Source organism: Pteropus vampyrus, unplaced genomic scaffold (assembly GCF_000151845.1).
Source record: "Pteropus vampyrus isolate Shadow unplaced genomic scaffold, Pvam_2.0 Scaffold84, whole genome shotgun sequence".
NCBI classification, from domain to species: Eukaryota; Metazoa; Chordata; class Mammalia; order Chiroptera; family Pteropodidae; genus Pteropus; species Pteropus vampyrus.
Window position 1 is genome coordinate 3,321,762 of NW_011888865.1, and position 14,250 is coordinate 3,336,011.

The following is a 14,250-nucleotide window of genomic DNA, read 5'->3' on the forward strand; positions in this document are numbered from 1 at the left end:
GTTTACATGTTTGAGTCTTCTACCTGATCATAACACCTTAAGACCTGAGATCATGACTTGGTTATTTGTATCTCCACAACAGTGCCTGCCAAGTGTTGGGAATATAGTAATTGTTCAGCAAGTATTTGTTGACGTGAAGGGACCAATTAATCAATGAATATTCATTTTTTAAAGACTATAAATAACAATTTCTTGTGGTAGATGAGTTAGAAGACACATAGTTCTGATTTACCGTACATATCTTAGACATCACATTTCAGTACTGGTTAGAAAGAGAAATAGTGGATTAGAGATTCCACCATAATGATAGTTACTGTCCAGATGCCTCGGTGCTTTAAGAAGTACTAGGGTTGAAGTTCAGTCAAAAATGAAAATCTCTTAATTAGGAGGTGATCTTTGGAAGCACTGGTAGAGGAGTAGAAAAGTGAGGGGTAAAAATAGGAATCCCAAAAGGTAGTGCTAGTGAGCGTTACCACTGTGTGAAATTTGCCTCAATCTCATTGGGGACCTCTGAAAGAGAGTCTAGAGTAAACCTTGGATTTATCCTGCCTGAGGGGTAAAGAAGCCGGAGTATTTATATACCAATTTATGTCAATCTTAAATGAGACTGCTCCTGGAGGTGTTAACTCTGTAGCACTTTGGCCTATCCAGCATGCAAGACAGATTTGCTCTATGCATCCAGAGAAAGCTTTAAGGCAGAGTTGCAGGGGATTGCAATAGAAGGCTGTATGCCAAGAATGTTCCTTTTGCTATTGTCTAGTTCATACCTTGGACTAGTTCATTCTGAGCTTTCACTGATTTTTTAAGGAAGTTTTGGTCATAATTCAGAGAGAGAAAAAGTTACGAGAGGAGGTTTGGTGGGAAATGCTACAAACCCACAGTCTCCATGGTTATATTTAATCTTGAGACCACAATTGATATTCATCATTTCCCTCCTTTCCCACTTCCATTCCCTTGACCAACCTGCTTGTAGTCTAGGTTCATTGCATGGTGTAATAATGCAGACTTTTTTTCCCTGAGAATGAGTCTCAGATTACTTGTCCTTACAACCCAGTTACTAAACCTCATAGATATTGCTGCAATTGCCCTTTCAGTTCTCAGCCCACTTGGAAGCATCAAGAGGCACCCCACTGAGTCCCATACTCCTACCTGCTCCATTATTTTGCAACAACTCTATGTCCTCTTGATAACCAGGATGAATTACCCTTGCCTACAGCATAACTACCTTCTCCAACTCCTGGCCTGAGGGCATGAGGAGTCAAAATTAATCAAGCAGCAGCTGAAGCTGTAGATTTAGTGGAACCCTTACTGTGTCCTCTGGTAGAATTATCAAAACCTCTAACTCTGTAGATCCTGAAGTTTTAAAAAGAGGAAGCTCACTTTCTTAAGTGGGTTATTGAAAGTGATAGTGGAAGGCTTCATTCCTACTTCCACCTTTTGAAGCTACTTAATCATGTCACAAAAGTAAATATACTAACAGCATCAAATAGTAGCTATGGTTAAGGACAATTTAAACCTTAACCATGTATGGTATCATTCCCAGAGAAACACAGCAACATATTTACAATCTCAAACCTGGTCTACAGAGATCAGCCACCACCGAGCTTCTCATTAGTGCTGGTTTACCTCTTTTGGGAACACTCCTTATTGCATCAGAGAAGGGAGTGTCTTCTGGGCTCTGCTAGGGAACATAATTATCTGGTAGTTTCTCTGGCATCACAGAATAAATCCATTATAACATGGCCATGTCTCTGAGACCTTGGAGCCCTTCTCCAATACTTTGCCAAGGTAGTTCTGGCATCTCTGCCTCATTTATTTTAAGTCAACATTGTTTCCAAGCTATTCCAGTAGGATGTTGGGATCAGCTCCAGGTGTACTTGCCAGAATGTGAAAAATTAACTCATGAAAGAGCGTTCTCATAGAAATAGATTATCTATTATTTGGTCTTATATTCTGTCCTCCCTGATCTAGCATCTCAAGACCAAATCCCCAGAATATTCTCAGTCCGACTAGTATGTACTAGCCAGGTCCTGTAGTTCATCTGTTTAATAATCCATTTCATCCAGCAACATAGGTCATACCTTTGTGCTCAGGTCATACTCGGACTTGATCCTAGTTCTTTATTCAGAAGCAACAAGGAGAGATGGAAGCAGAATTCATCAAACCTTATAAAACATCCTACTGAGGTGTGGCTTTTATGAGGCAATTGGCTGTTCTCCCACTGGAAAGGGTAAGGGCCAGAGTTTCAGAAGAATCTCTAGATTCAAGACTCCGAAGAGCATCTACCCAAATATCTCCTCTTGTATTTCAGAGTCTGATTCCTTCCCAGATCCTGACATTAGTGGAAGAGACTTGCTAGCTTTATGAATCTGGCCTCCTTTACAACTCTGCTTCTCCTAAAATCAAATCTTAGGCGTGACTTTCATCATGGTCTATCCAGAACCAAAGGAAAGAAGGATCGTTCTGATTGTTTCTTGTAGATCTTCAACCAAATCCTGTGTTGAATGTTGGATGACTCAAGTCTGTAATTTTTTCTCTTACAGTATTTCTATGAAAGTTAACTAACTCTACAATTCCATATCTTTCAAACACAAAAGCAACAGAATTTCCTTCTATCTATATTCTATCCCAATCCAACTGATAGGAGTCTTAGGAATATGGTGCTACATCTTGCTAGGGATTAGTCTCACCATACTATGCATCAGCGAGGGGGACCTTGCTATCACCTGGGTGGTTAATGATTCACTTTAAGAAGCTGGTATTGAGGAACTGCTTCCTAAGCCACCTCTGTCTCAACTAACTTAGGCTGGGCTTCGGTTCCCCCATAAGACCCTGAAACAAGGATTTTAGTGAAAGTAGTTTATTTGGGAAGTGAACCCAGGAAGAACCAGTAAAGGAGTGGGGAAGTGAGGAATAGCAGAAAGGAAGTCAATAAAAGATGAATCTGATGGAAGGTTTCCCCTGTGGGAACCAGAAGTTTAATCCCTGGGAGGTTCTGAGAGCCTTAATAGTGCATCCTTAGCACTGTCCTCCCTGAGGAACAGAGAACCTAGGGCATTTACTCTCCAATCCCTCCTGTCATTGGTGGAGGGCTGCTCCTGGGGACATTAACTCCCTGGCACTTGCATCTGCCGGCCTCAAAGTAGCCAAATGCTCCAATGACCAGAGAGTGCCCTTGGGGACAGTATCGAACACTTGCATAGAATAGGAAGTTGTATGCTTGGTGCGTATGGAAACAGTGAATTCCAAAATAAGATAGATAGGACACATGAAAACACGTTAGAAAAACATAAATATCCTGTGAGTATATCATGAATATTAATGGAAAATAATGCCATTAAAAACTATTATAAAAAAAAATAGTAGCTACCTGCAGCACATCAGCGCCATAGCCATTGTGTAAGGCAAGATATCACCGTGCATATTTCTGGGTTTGTTTGTTTGTTTGTTTGTTTGTTTTTAGTATGTTGATTGGTCTGGCACCTTTATTGATTAGAATATATGAGGATATATTTCTCTGCTCAACCAACTTTGTATACACTACTTTCTTGGCCTAAATGTCAATATGAACAATACATACAGATGGAATAGAGTCATCTTAGTTTTAATAGTGCCCAGCAGTTCCTTTAAATGCCCATTTTCCATCTCCTGTTTGAAATAAAATTTTAGAAATGGGTCTTGATAACCTTGGTTACAGAGTCAAAAAAAGTTCACAATACTAAGAAACTTAAAGCACTTACAGAAATAAGGAAGCAGCATCTGTTATTGTTTTATTTTTCACTTGTGAAAACATATATAACATATATTACATGTACAGAAGAGTCCCACAGCTTGAGTCAGAAAAAGCTAAAAAAGAGGCATATACAGGGGGCAGATCTTTTCATACAGCTTTCGGTTAAACCAACATTCAGGGCATGGCAAGTGACAATAAAAAACAACAAGAGCACAGGAACACTGTGCATATGCCTCTGAAGAGCTAAATCAGAGATAACTCTTATGTCTGTTGAGAATGGAGGTCATCTCTGGAGAAAATATTGTATCTACTTAAAAGGCCTGTCAGAGCAGCAGAAAATGTATTGAAATCTGGACAAAGATACTAGGGGCAAAGAGAAATCCAGTGCTTAACGTGCCAGCCAGTCTGCTCTTCTCCCCTTTCTCTTTAAGACCTGAGGCCTTGCCTGATTCAAAGAAGCAAATAACAGGGCCCACTCTGGTCCTGCAGAATTGTGGTCAGCTACAACACAGATTTTTTGTAACAGACTAAATATTTTAAAAGCTCGTAAACACTGTGCTGATGCTGGGGCGGGGATGGGGTGGGGGGGAAACAACAAACATAAAAAGAACATTGCTATTTCTCTCTCTTATAGGAATGAAACAGGCATAGATCTTTGGCTTGCCACATGTATGTCCCCATCACGACATTTACTCAAAATGGTAAAAATTGAGACACAATTCATGAGATGATGGGATTATTTCCATCATATGCCAGCAAAGAAGCCTACTAAGATTTGGCACAGCTGGAGCAGCTGACAACCTTGGGCGATGTGAGATGGGGCTTCACGACATCCGGTTCAATGGACTCCATTAGGTCACACTCGTTTGCAAGTATATGTTTCACCAGGCATCTGGAGGCTTCGTCGATGTTTATATTTTCCTAAGGGGGTAAAAAAGACAAAACAGCTTTTCTTATTCAATATTCTGAAATAATGCTGAAGCCGAGACCTATATGTGACAGAATGGCGGTATTTTTGGCAATTCATTTAAATATCTTTTCCTATACCCTATTCATGAGTCCTCTATTCCCCTCACTCTCATTTATTCCTTCAAAGAACTTTATTTTTTAGTCCTCCACAAAGGCAAAAATATTTATTTTGTTTTGTCGCATAGGAGGAATAGTGTTTTGTGGGCTCACTTAGTATGTTGAATGTAAGTTAGAAGGCAATTTTCTTATTTTCACATACTCTTACACCATACCATAATACTGTAGAAGACACTCAAGTCTTCAATCTAACTTAGGCCACATACTACTCTTGTGACCTTGGTATGAAATAGAAATAATAAGATACTTCTTATAGAGGTCATTAGTAGTTTCCCAAGTATTTCTGGTTCTCTGCTTTCAGGTCAAAAGTTCAGGAGTGTACTATCTTGACCTCTTTGAAGTTAGGCGTGTTACTTTCATTGGACAATGAAATGTGAGGAGAAATGATGTGTCTCACTTTCGTATAGGGGTAATAAGAGCCAGTGCTCAAATCACCATGTTCTTTTGATCCTGCTTGTGCAATCACAGAAGCACAGAGATGGAAATTCTCTTGGTCTAGGTCCATGAATGAGGATCAAGAAGAGCCAAGTGTCCCATGATGGCACATGTAGCATGTAGCATAAGTGAGAATTATGACCTTGTAGTTTTAAGTCACTGAGATTTTGGGGTGTTTATTACTATTACATTGCCAGATGGATATAATCTTTAAAGAAAAAATATAAAATCAGAAATATGAGAATAGTTTCGAGGATGAGATAAACTTTAATTTAGGGAAAGTATGGAGCAAACATTTGAATCTACAATATGTTGTTCAGTTACTATAGGTTAAATTGACCTTAATCTGACAGTCAGAAAACTAAGAAATACGAAATATTTGCTACCAGTGTACTAAACACAAAAACTTGATCTCCAGTAAAGTCAAATTTGACTGTTTTAATCACAATTTGTAGAACTTCTCTGCTGTGTTCCCTCATATTTAATGTAAAGAGATAAGGATTTGTCAAACCGTTTTACTACAAAATCTTTTTTCCAATCTGAAATGTAACTACTTATCCCTAATTTTTCTCTGTGTGCAAAACTGGTTGATATATTTTGAGATTATTGTGTGAAGTCATATTACATGGAAAATATAAGAGGGAGTGATAGTTTTCGAATGGTATCTATGGCTAATGCCTACTGATGTTAGATGTAAATATTCATTAGCATGTTCCCTATCCTTCAAGCCTAACCCTGAGTTCACCTGCTATGAAAGCGTAAAGTAACTTTTCAAGTTCTAGACAACAGTCTGGTTATTTTCTCCTATTTACAGAACCTTAATAAAAATGCTTTTGGGAGTTATTAAATCTAAAACAAGGTGAAGTTCTGGTTGCTTTTGTGTTTGTTTGTGATGCTGTTGTTATTGATTTTTAAATCAGAATTCATGTCTCTGAGCCTCCCTTTCTTCATGTATACAATCATCTTGATGATAATATTTATCTAATAAAAAATTGCTTCTCTTTGCCAGGTATAATGATCATTGGCGCTTTCACAGTGTGAACGTGCTGGGCACTTTGTGTGCATAATCTTATTTAATCCCAGGATTCGTTTTTTGTTCTTATTGATTTTATTGTTATTGTTGGGGTGGGGTGGGAGTGGTCTGTTTATCTTCAGCTCAAGTACCACCTCATGCCATGGAAGCCAGTCCTCAGAGAATAGCTCACTTCTGACCTTTTTTCTGCTGTGCAGGTTACTATGCCTTCAATTCACTGCTCATGCTTGGCGTACCTTCTGCTACAATTCCTCTTCCTGATGTTGTGCCCAGAGGGAGGTCAACCATGAACTACCTGTGGCCCTCTGACCTCGGTGGAGACACACCCAGCCCAATGCTTTGCTCTTGAGTCCAGCAACTTGCTTATATGAACAAATGGAAGCCAGGTCCAGGTCCTCTGATGTCTCAGATTCAAGGAAAATGAGGATGAGTAACCTCACTTAGCCTCACAGGCCTTGGCCTCCTGGGCCAGAACACCTCCCTAAATAAGCCCTACATTTGAGTGGTTACGGAGTACCTCCCCAGTCATTACGAAAACAGTACTTTGACTTCCATTTGGATATTCTTGTGTGTTGGGGAGGAGGCAACAAAATCCTACCCCAAATGCCAAACATGGAATATCATCATATTCGTTTGTAGAAAAGAAAACTGAAATTTGCTGAGATTAAGAGACTTCTCCAGGATCATGCAGCAGGTAGGGTAGAGGGCCAGAAGTCACACTCAGGCTTTTTGACATCAAGGCCTGGGTCTTACTAAGCTATATTCCTTTTCAAGATTGTTTTTGAAGATCAAGTGCAATAACAAAAGTTTTTGCCAAAGCATTAGGCCCAATGGATGCTAAATAAATCTTAGTTCCTCTCTCCTTTTTTACATTAGAAGAAAAACATGTTGGTATGACAGGAAAATCTACTTTTAAGCATTAAAAAGGGCCCTCCTTCACATACAATGTTAGATTTGGCAGCAGTACTTTTTAAACCTCTACTCATATATTAACTTACCAGTTAAATAGGGTTGTCTTTCATTAATATGCAAATTGGTGAAATCTACTAATGAGGTGGGTGAAATGCTAGTGTGGACAAATCAATGAAAATCCATCATCACTATGAGAAAAACAACTAAAACCTAAGCCCAATTAGTGGCAGCCTAGTCAAATCATTTTAGTAAAAGATAAGATGATGCTGGTGAAATTGTGAAGTTTAACACGCTGAGTAAAGGCTCATTGGTGTCAGGACTAGGACATGGAACCATGTTTAGTCCCATTAGAGCCGAGGAGTGACAGTTCCTGCTTCTAGATTGCACATAGGAACAAAATGAAAGTTCATGGTAATTGAGCCATATTCATTCATTCAATTAATATTATTTAGATTCCTACTATGTACTAGATAAAGACATAAAGATAAAGACAATAAAATAAGTCCTGTTCTTGACTGAGCTTACACACTGGCAAGGTTTATGTAAACAGCAAGGGAATAATAACATTGAAAATGGTATCCTGAGCCAGGTCACTGTAGAGGAATGAATGCTAAATTGGCAGGTAGTCATTGAGTTTGTTTTGCAGGTGAAGTGTCAATAAACATAATACAAATCTAATAGTAGCAAAGCTATACAGACCTTAGTACTATTTTATCAATTAATCTATCAGTAATTATTTTAAAATACCTATCATGTGTACCATGGTGCTGATTGTGACAGCATGCCTATTTCAGATTAGAATTCCAAGAGGAAGCCAAGAAGAAGAGAAAACATTATTATTTACCACTATGGTTATCACATACAAAGTACAAAAGGGCATGGTATATAGTGTTTGGAGCACAGGCCTCAAGCCAGACTCTTATCTCCGCTCTCCCACTTTCTGGTTGTGTGACCTTGGAAAAATTACCTTAACCACTCCCTGTTTCAGTTTCCTCATTCGTAAAAAGGAAACTAAGAGATCTACTTTATAGGTGATTGTACGTTAATACATGTTAATATTTAGGACATGTGAAATATTGCACAAACACTTAGACAAGGGCATAGAGTATACAATCAATAAATGTTATCTATATATTCCTCTCATTCAATCATCAGAAGAACACAACAATGTGTGCATTCTATTCCTTAACTTTGCAGCTGAAGACACTGAGACTGAGAAGGGGTAAGTGGTTAGCCCCAATACACACAACTCTAAGTGGTAGGGCCCAGTGTGAGCCCAACAAGAAGAATAAACACTAACACTTACCTACACTTACTACAAAAAGCAAGGTGTATACTGTTTAGAACACAGGCTTTGATCCAGACCCTATCTCAGCTCCCCCAAGAAAATATTTCTCAAATAAGTAAAGGAACAGCATGTGCAGGGCACATGTTTTCAGCATAAACAGGGTAGGAGAATGCAGACAGGGCCACAGGCAAAGCTGACGTGCATTGCTGGTCCTTCTCTACACCACTGAAGTCACAGCCAAGGCAGATTAAGAGAAAGAAGTACAAGCAACACAGAGCAAACTTCTTACTCCCTTTCAGTCCAAAGCCAGCATGGATCATCAAATCCTCCATGATAAAACTACACATTCAGACCTTTGGGATAATTATATTGCAATACAATTGATTGAGCTACTTGGCATCCAAGTAGACACAGCCAAGGCCACATTTTCTAGGTGATTGTGAAGAAACAGAGCTGCTGGCTTAAGTGCAAACTACTACCTGGGAATTTTTATTCACATTTATTCACATTTATTAATAGTAGCAAAACTATACAGACCTTAGTACTATTAAATAAAGGAAATTTATACATTCTATGACTTCTAAGATACATACACTTAGACTGAATCTGACTGTGATTTATTTACATATTTGCAATATGACAAGATGGTCTATTGTGTTGACTGCCTTAGGCTGATGTGTGCTCATCTTTGTGCCTCTGCTCAGAATCTTTACATTTATATCAATAAGCATGTCTGACAAACAGTCTTGAAGCATTTTAGTAAAAACAAATGGTGGTAACTTCCAGAGTTATTACTGAGTGTCTATGCTGGGAATATAGCAGGTGCTTTACTTATAAAATTATTTTTATATTTATTTATTTATTTATTCATTCACTTATTATTTATTTATTTGTGAGGCAACACTTGGTTGACCTCACAGATTGCAAGGAACTTGTCAGCTTACAATCCCTTATTTTTAATTTTTTTATGCCTACAGCACCTGGTCTTCCTAGATGGTCTCCCATCCAAGTACTAACCAGGCCCAATCCTGCTTAGCTTCCGAGATCAGACGGGATTGGGCTTGTTCATTGTGGCATGACCGTAGTTACTTTAGTATGTAATTCTCACAAAAATCTGTTAAAGAGCTAATAGCCATATATTAAAAGTAAGGAAACTTTAACCTTTAACAAAGTTAGATAACTTATCCAGAGCAGAACAAGATCTGGGTCACTCTATCATTCCCACCAAGACTGGCCTAACTCCATTTCCTATCCTGCTTCCACACATTACTTTACAGTGTCTCTCAGGATTAAAAGAGATATTAAAATAAATTTTATTTATAAATCAGTAATTCTCAATCCTGGCTGCATATTCAAATCACTTTAGAGAGTTAAAACAATTCTGTTCCCAGAGACCTCCTCCCAATGGATATAATTGGGATGGGGCCCAGCATAGGTATTTTTTAAAAGATTCTCCACTTCTTTAAAATGTGCATTCAGGTTTGAGACACACTTGTATAATTAAAAATGTCTTTAAAGGCTCTCCTTTTTATTGCAATAGTAAACATGCTGGAAATATCACTTAATATAGTGATTTTAAGCTGCAGTGATTCTGATCTTCCTATAAAAGAAGTCATATAAATCTAATTTTCTGAAGTCTTGGGTACTTGTCGGTTTTTTAATTAGCTCTTCAGAACATCTGTCTGGTGGCAAATTATTTAATCTCTGACCCCAGTGCCAGAGAGCAAAATATTCTAGCAGGAAATCTTCACATCTGCCTAGTTAGAAGCTGGCAAAGAATTTATTCTCCCCTAATCTTTCCAAATACATCAATCTCAAACAAAATACCAAGTGTACCAGAGACTCTGAGGTTAGGGTACTAAATTCCTCAGTCCTGTGAAATTTTAATTAGAGGAGATGGCCTGCTGGATAATAACATCACTGTAAGAAGTCTTACACAGAACAGGGGTTTTAAAATCCTTTCTCTAAGGTTGAGCACTTGTTTATTGAGCACTTAAGTGCCAAACATTTTTGCTAGCTTTCATTTATTTTAGTTCAAATCTAATATGGGGTGTGCACAGCAGACACCTGTATTTTGTCTGCTTAGCACTTCTTTCCTCTCTCATCCCTAATATCACTACTCCCCATTTCCCTTGGATAACTGCTTCTTCCCACTACAATCATGAGCTTTCATTGGGGCTCCACCAAACTGAGCCCCGTCTATGTTTCATTGTTCTCAGAACGTGGCATTTCATTTAGTCTTCGCAATAAAGCTGAGGTGTAAGGCATTGCCCTCATTTTACAGATGAGGAAAGTGAGGTTCAGAGAGGTTAAATGGCATTCGCAAGGTCTCATTGAGGTGTAGAATCTGGCTTCCAACTCCAATCCTTGGAGTTTCTATACTTTTTCTTTTCCTTCTCCTTGCTGACTTTTTAGAGTCCATGGCCAACAATGCGTTAGCGCCCAAAGGTCTGCCTGAACCCAAGGCCCATGGTTTGGAATTTGCCATACTCTCTATGAAAAGAAAGTGTTAAGTGGAAAATGTGGTTCAGACCAACCAAATTCTAAGGATGCCCCACTGTCTGAAAGTTCCCAGACTTTGGTCTGTCTAACAGGCACTGGGAAGGACAGATTGAGCCATATTGTCACTGATTTCAACACAGGACAGAGTCACATTATCGACATGGAGATATGAGGAAAAAAGAGGAAAGTTAGTAAATAAAATCAGCTCCAAAGACTGTGTCCTCAGACAACACTTCCCCCATCCCCACTATAGCCCTACCTCAACCTCTGTCTTTTATGCACAAAATGTCAAAGTCCATTTCAAACCCTGTTTCTGCCAAATCTGAGAAGTGAGACTGGAACACTATTGTCCCAGGAAGGAGAAGGATGTAGTGGGAAGATCATGAGCTTTGGAGTCAAGCTTTAGAACTTGGTTTTGCTACTTACTATGGGGCCAATGGCAAGTCCAAATTCTGAGCCTCCCCTGTTTAATCTGCAAATTGAAGCTAATAATAACTACACTTTATAGGATTCTTGTTAGAACTTTAGAATTAAACGATACACATCGATGAAGCACGTAGACATTATATATAGGTTCTTAGATAAACACAAGCTCCCATCTGGTGTCTACTTCTCTTCATCATCTCCCTTCAGTGATAACCTCTTATAAGTAGTTGCCTCTGACTCCCTCAGGCTGGGACAAGCACCCCTCTATTCTGGCACCTATCACTGGTCAATATGTAATGGCTTGTTTTGTTTTCTTGTGTCCTCCACTGCATCAGGGGCTCTTGGGGCTTCATTGCTCTATCTTAGTGTTTAGCAAATTGCCTGCAGACAGGAGGCACTCGGAAGATATTAGATAAATGGATGAATGAACAAATTAATGAATAAATGAATGAAAAAATGAATAAGGCCCTCAGAAGAGCAACAGTTAAGGTTTCAACCCGACAATAATTTTAGATATGGGTGATTACTGCAGGGAATGAAAAAAAATATATATTCACAACGAAATTTACTTAACAAATCAAATTGCTCGTTCTTGTTTTCCAGTTATGATTTCAGGTGAAGTAAAAGAGAGACTGACTACTAAAAGGAAGAACTGAACTACCAAAAAGACTTTTCAGTTGAGCAGACCGACACTGGAATACTAATTTTGCTCTTTTAAAAATAATTTTTTAAACCTTGTTGTTCCAAAAACTGTTCCAGATGACTTCTACTATTTAACAAATAGATGAATTTAAGCAAAATACTCACTTTTCTTGGAACTCATCTATAATATAAAGATAATAGCACCCACCTGACAATATAATGAGGATTAGAAATATTATATTTGGGGCAAAAGTAGCAATTGGGTAACATTATATATTTTTATGACTATATTTTTTATACAATTATTTTAATATCACCTTCTCCTCTTAAGAACTTTTATGAAACTGAATGGTCGATTCTAGCTTAATAATTTCTTTCCAAGGCTCTAGTTTATCTTTTCTTTATATACAACCTTTTTGTCCATCACTTAACTAACTCTTTGGTACAGAGTTTGAAACCCTTGCTTTTCCAGATAGCATAAATGTAACTCTTTCTGCCATTATTTTTAAAATAACACTGCTTGAGTGAAAAAGTATGGGAATAAGAACTATGTGTAAAAGCAGATGTGCTGATAAAACTAAACAAATTCATCCTCTAATAGCCTTTTTGTATTTGGAATGTCATGATAGTAGCTAACTATAAGAACTCTGGCCTTAACCCTAGACCTTAAGTCTTCCTCTCCCTACCAAATCCCTTGCTGTCCAACCCCTAAATTCCACAGTCAAATAACAACCTCCCTGAGGCAGCGCTTAGCATGTACTATATAATTTTATTCTTCCTGATGTGGAATAACACTATCTTTTTCTTCATTCTACAAACTTGTAATAGCTAAGAAAGAGGTGGTATATCAATTTGAAGTTCCTATTACATAATATTGAAATATCATGTAACTAAATGAAATAATTTATTATTCAGAAAACCATCATTGAGCACTTTTCATGGACTAGCCACTATTCATCAAAGTCTTCACACTCTTTGCTTTAATAGAGTATGGAGTCAGCATATACGTGATAATCGTATTAGTCTAGGCCACTTCCACCCCTGCTTAGAGATAACGATAATGTGCTCCTTTCTCTCAGTCACTGTGACATTCATTCTAGGTCAGGCGCTGTGTAGTCTCCTCTTTGGTCACATGTGTCCATTTTCTTCCCATAGCAATCATCTTACATATTCCTTCCAGACTGTCTCCTGACTACTCTAATTAAAGTGTAGTTACAGTCTTACCTCATTCCCAATTCCCACTTCAAAAAAAATGTGTTGGCTCATATTGCCTACTCAGAATCAGTTTAGACCACTAAACGAAGGGCCAACCAACATGGCCACAACTTTCCTCTCCTGTCTCATCTTCACTGGCTCTCATTATTAGGCTGGTCTCCAACTGAACTAAACCACAGGCCATTCCCTCGATGTGCTTTGCTTGGGTTATTCTTACTGCACTCTATCTGTAGATGCCCTTCTCATACAGAGTAAATATAGCTCTTTTCGAAGTATTCAGCTGCTGGCATCTAACTAATTCACAAGGATTTCATTTCATTCTACTTTGAATTTTTAGATGAAATTCAAGTACTTTTGCCAGTTTCAGAATCTTCTGGCCATCTTGAACTTTTATTATTTGTGTAATGTTGATTTAAGAGGAAAGGCTAGTAGAAGGGCTCAGAACTATCCTAGCTCTGCCAGTTGCTAGCTGTGTAACCTCAAGGAAGGCACTGTAACCTCTCTTCAGCCCTCAGTTTCTTGACCTACAATCTGTGATAAAAATAATGCCAATGTCACAAAGTCATTGAGGATGTGTATAAAACGAGATGATATATGTTCAAGAACTCAGCAATAGTGTCAGCACACAACAGGCCCCGTAAAGAAAATATAACACTTGGGAAATAATACAACATTGCATTAATATTATTATGAAGTTATATATAAGAATGTTTGAAGGGACAAACATACTTCTTTGTTAGAGTAAGATATCTCAAAGTTGGTTCTGAAGTTTCATTAGATGGTACAGAGAGAAAAAAAGCATCTTATGGTTAAATAATTTTATGAAACAAGTTAAAAATAATTTTTAAATATTTCTTTTCGCAGGATTCCTCAGAGTTCTAAAAGCTCACAGAATGTGGCATATGATTGAACTTCTTGCATTAAATGGAGAAGAGGTTTAGCATTCTGGAAGGGTAGACATTGGGGGAACCAAAGCAA

The 14,250-nt window shown here is 38.2% G+C and overlaps 1 protein-coding gene and 1 pseudogene across 1 annotated transcript in view; both read right to left on the reverse strand.

Moving 5' to 3' along the window:
• Positions 1-3,745: 3,745 nt before the first annotated feature.
• RAB38 (RAB38, member RAS oncogene family) overlaps positions 3,746-14,250 on the reverse strand; it is a 45,665-nt gene continuing 35,160 nt past the window's right edge. The window contains exon 3 of the mRNA XM_011363275.2: positions 3,746-4,654. Coding sequence (XP_011361577.1) covers positions 4,502-4,654 — 153 coding nt within the window. The 3' untranslated portion in view covers positions 3,746-4,501. The remainder of the gene's footprint in view (positions 4,655-14,250) is intronic.
• On the reverse strand, positions 9,456-9,574 carry LOC111741991 (annotated as a pseudogene).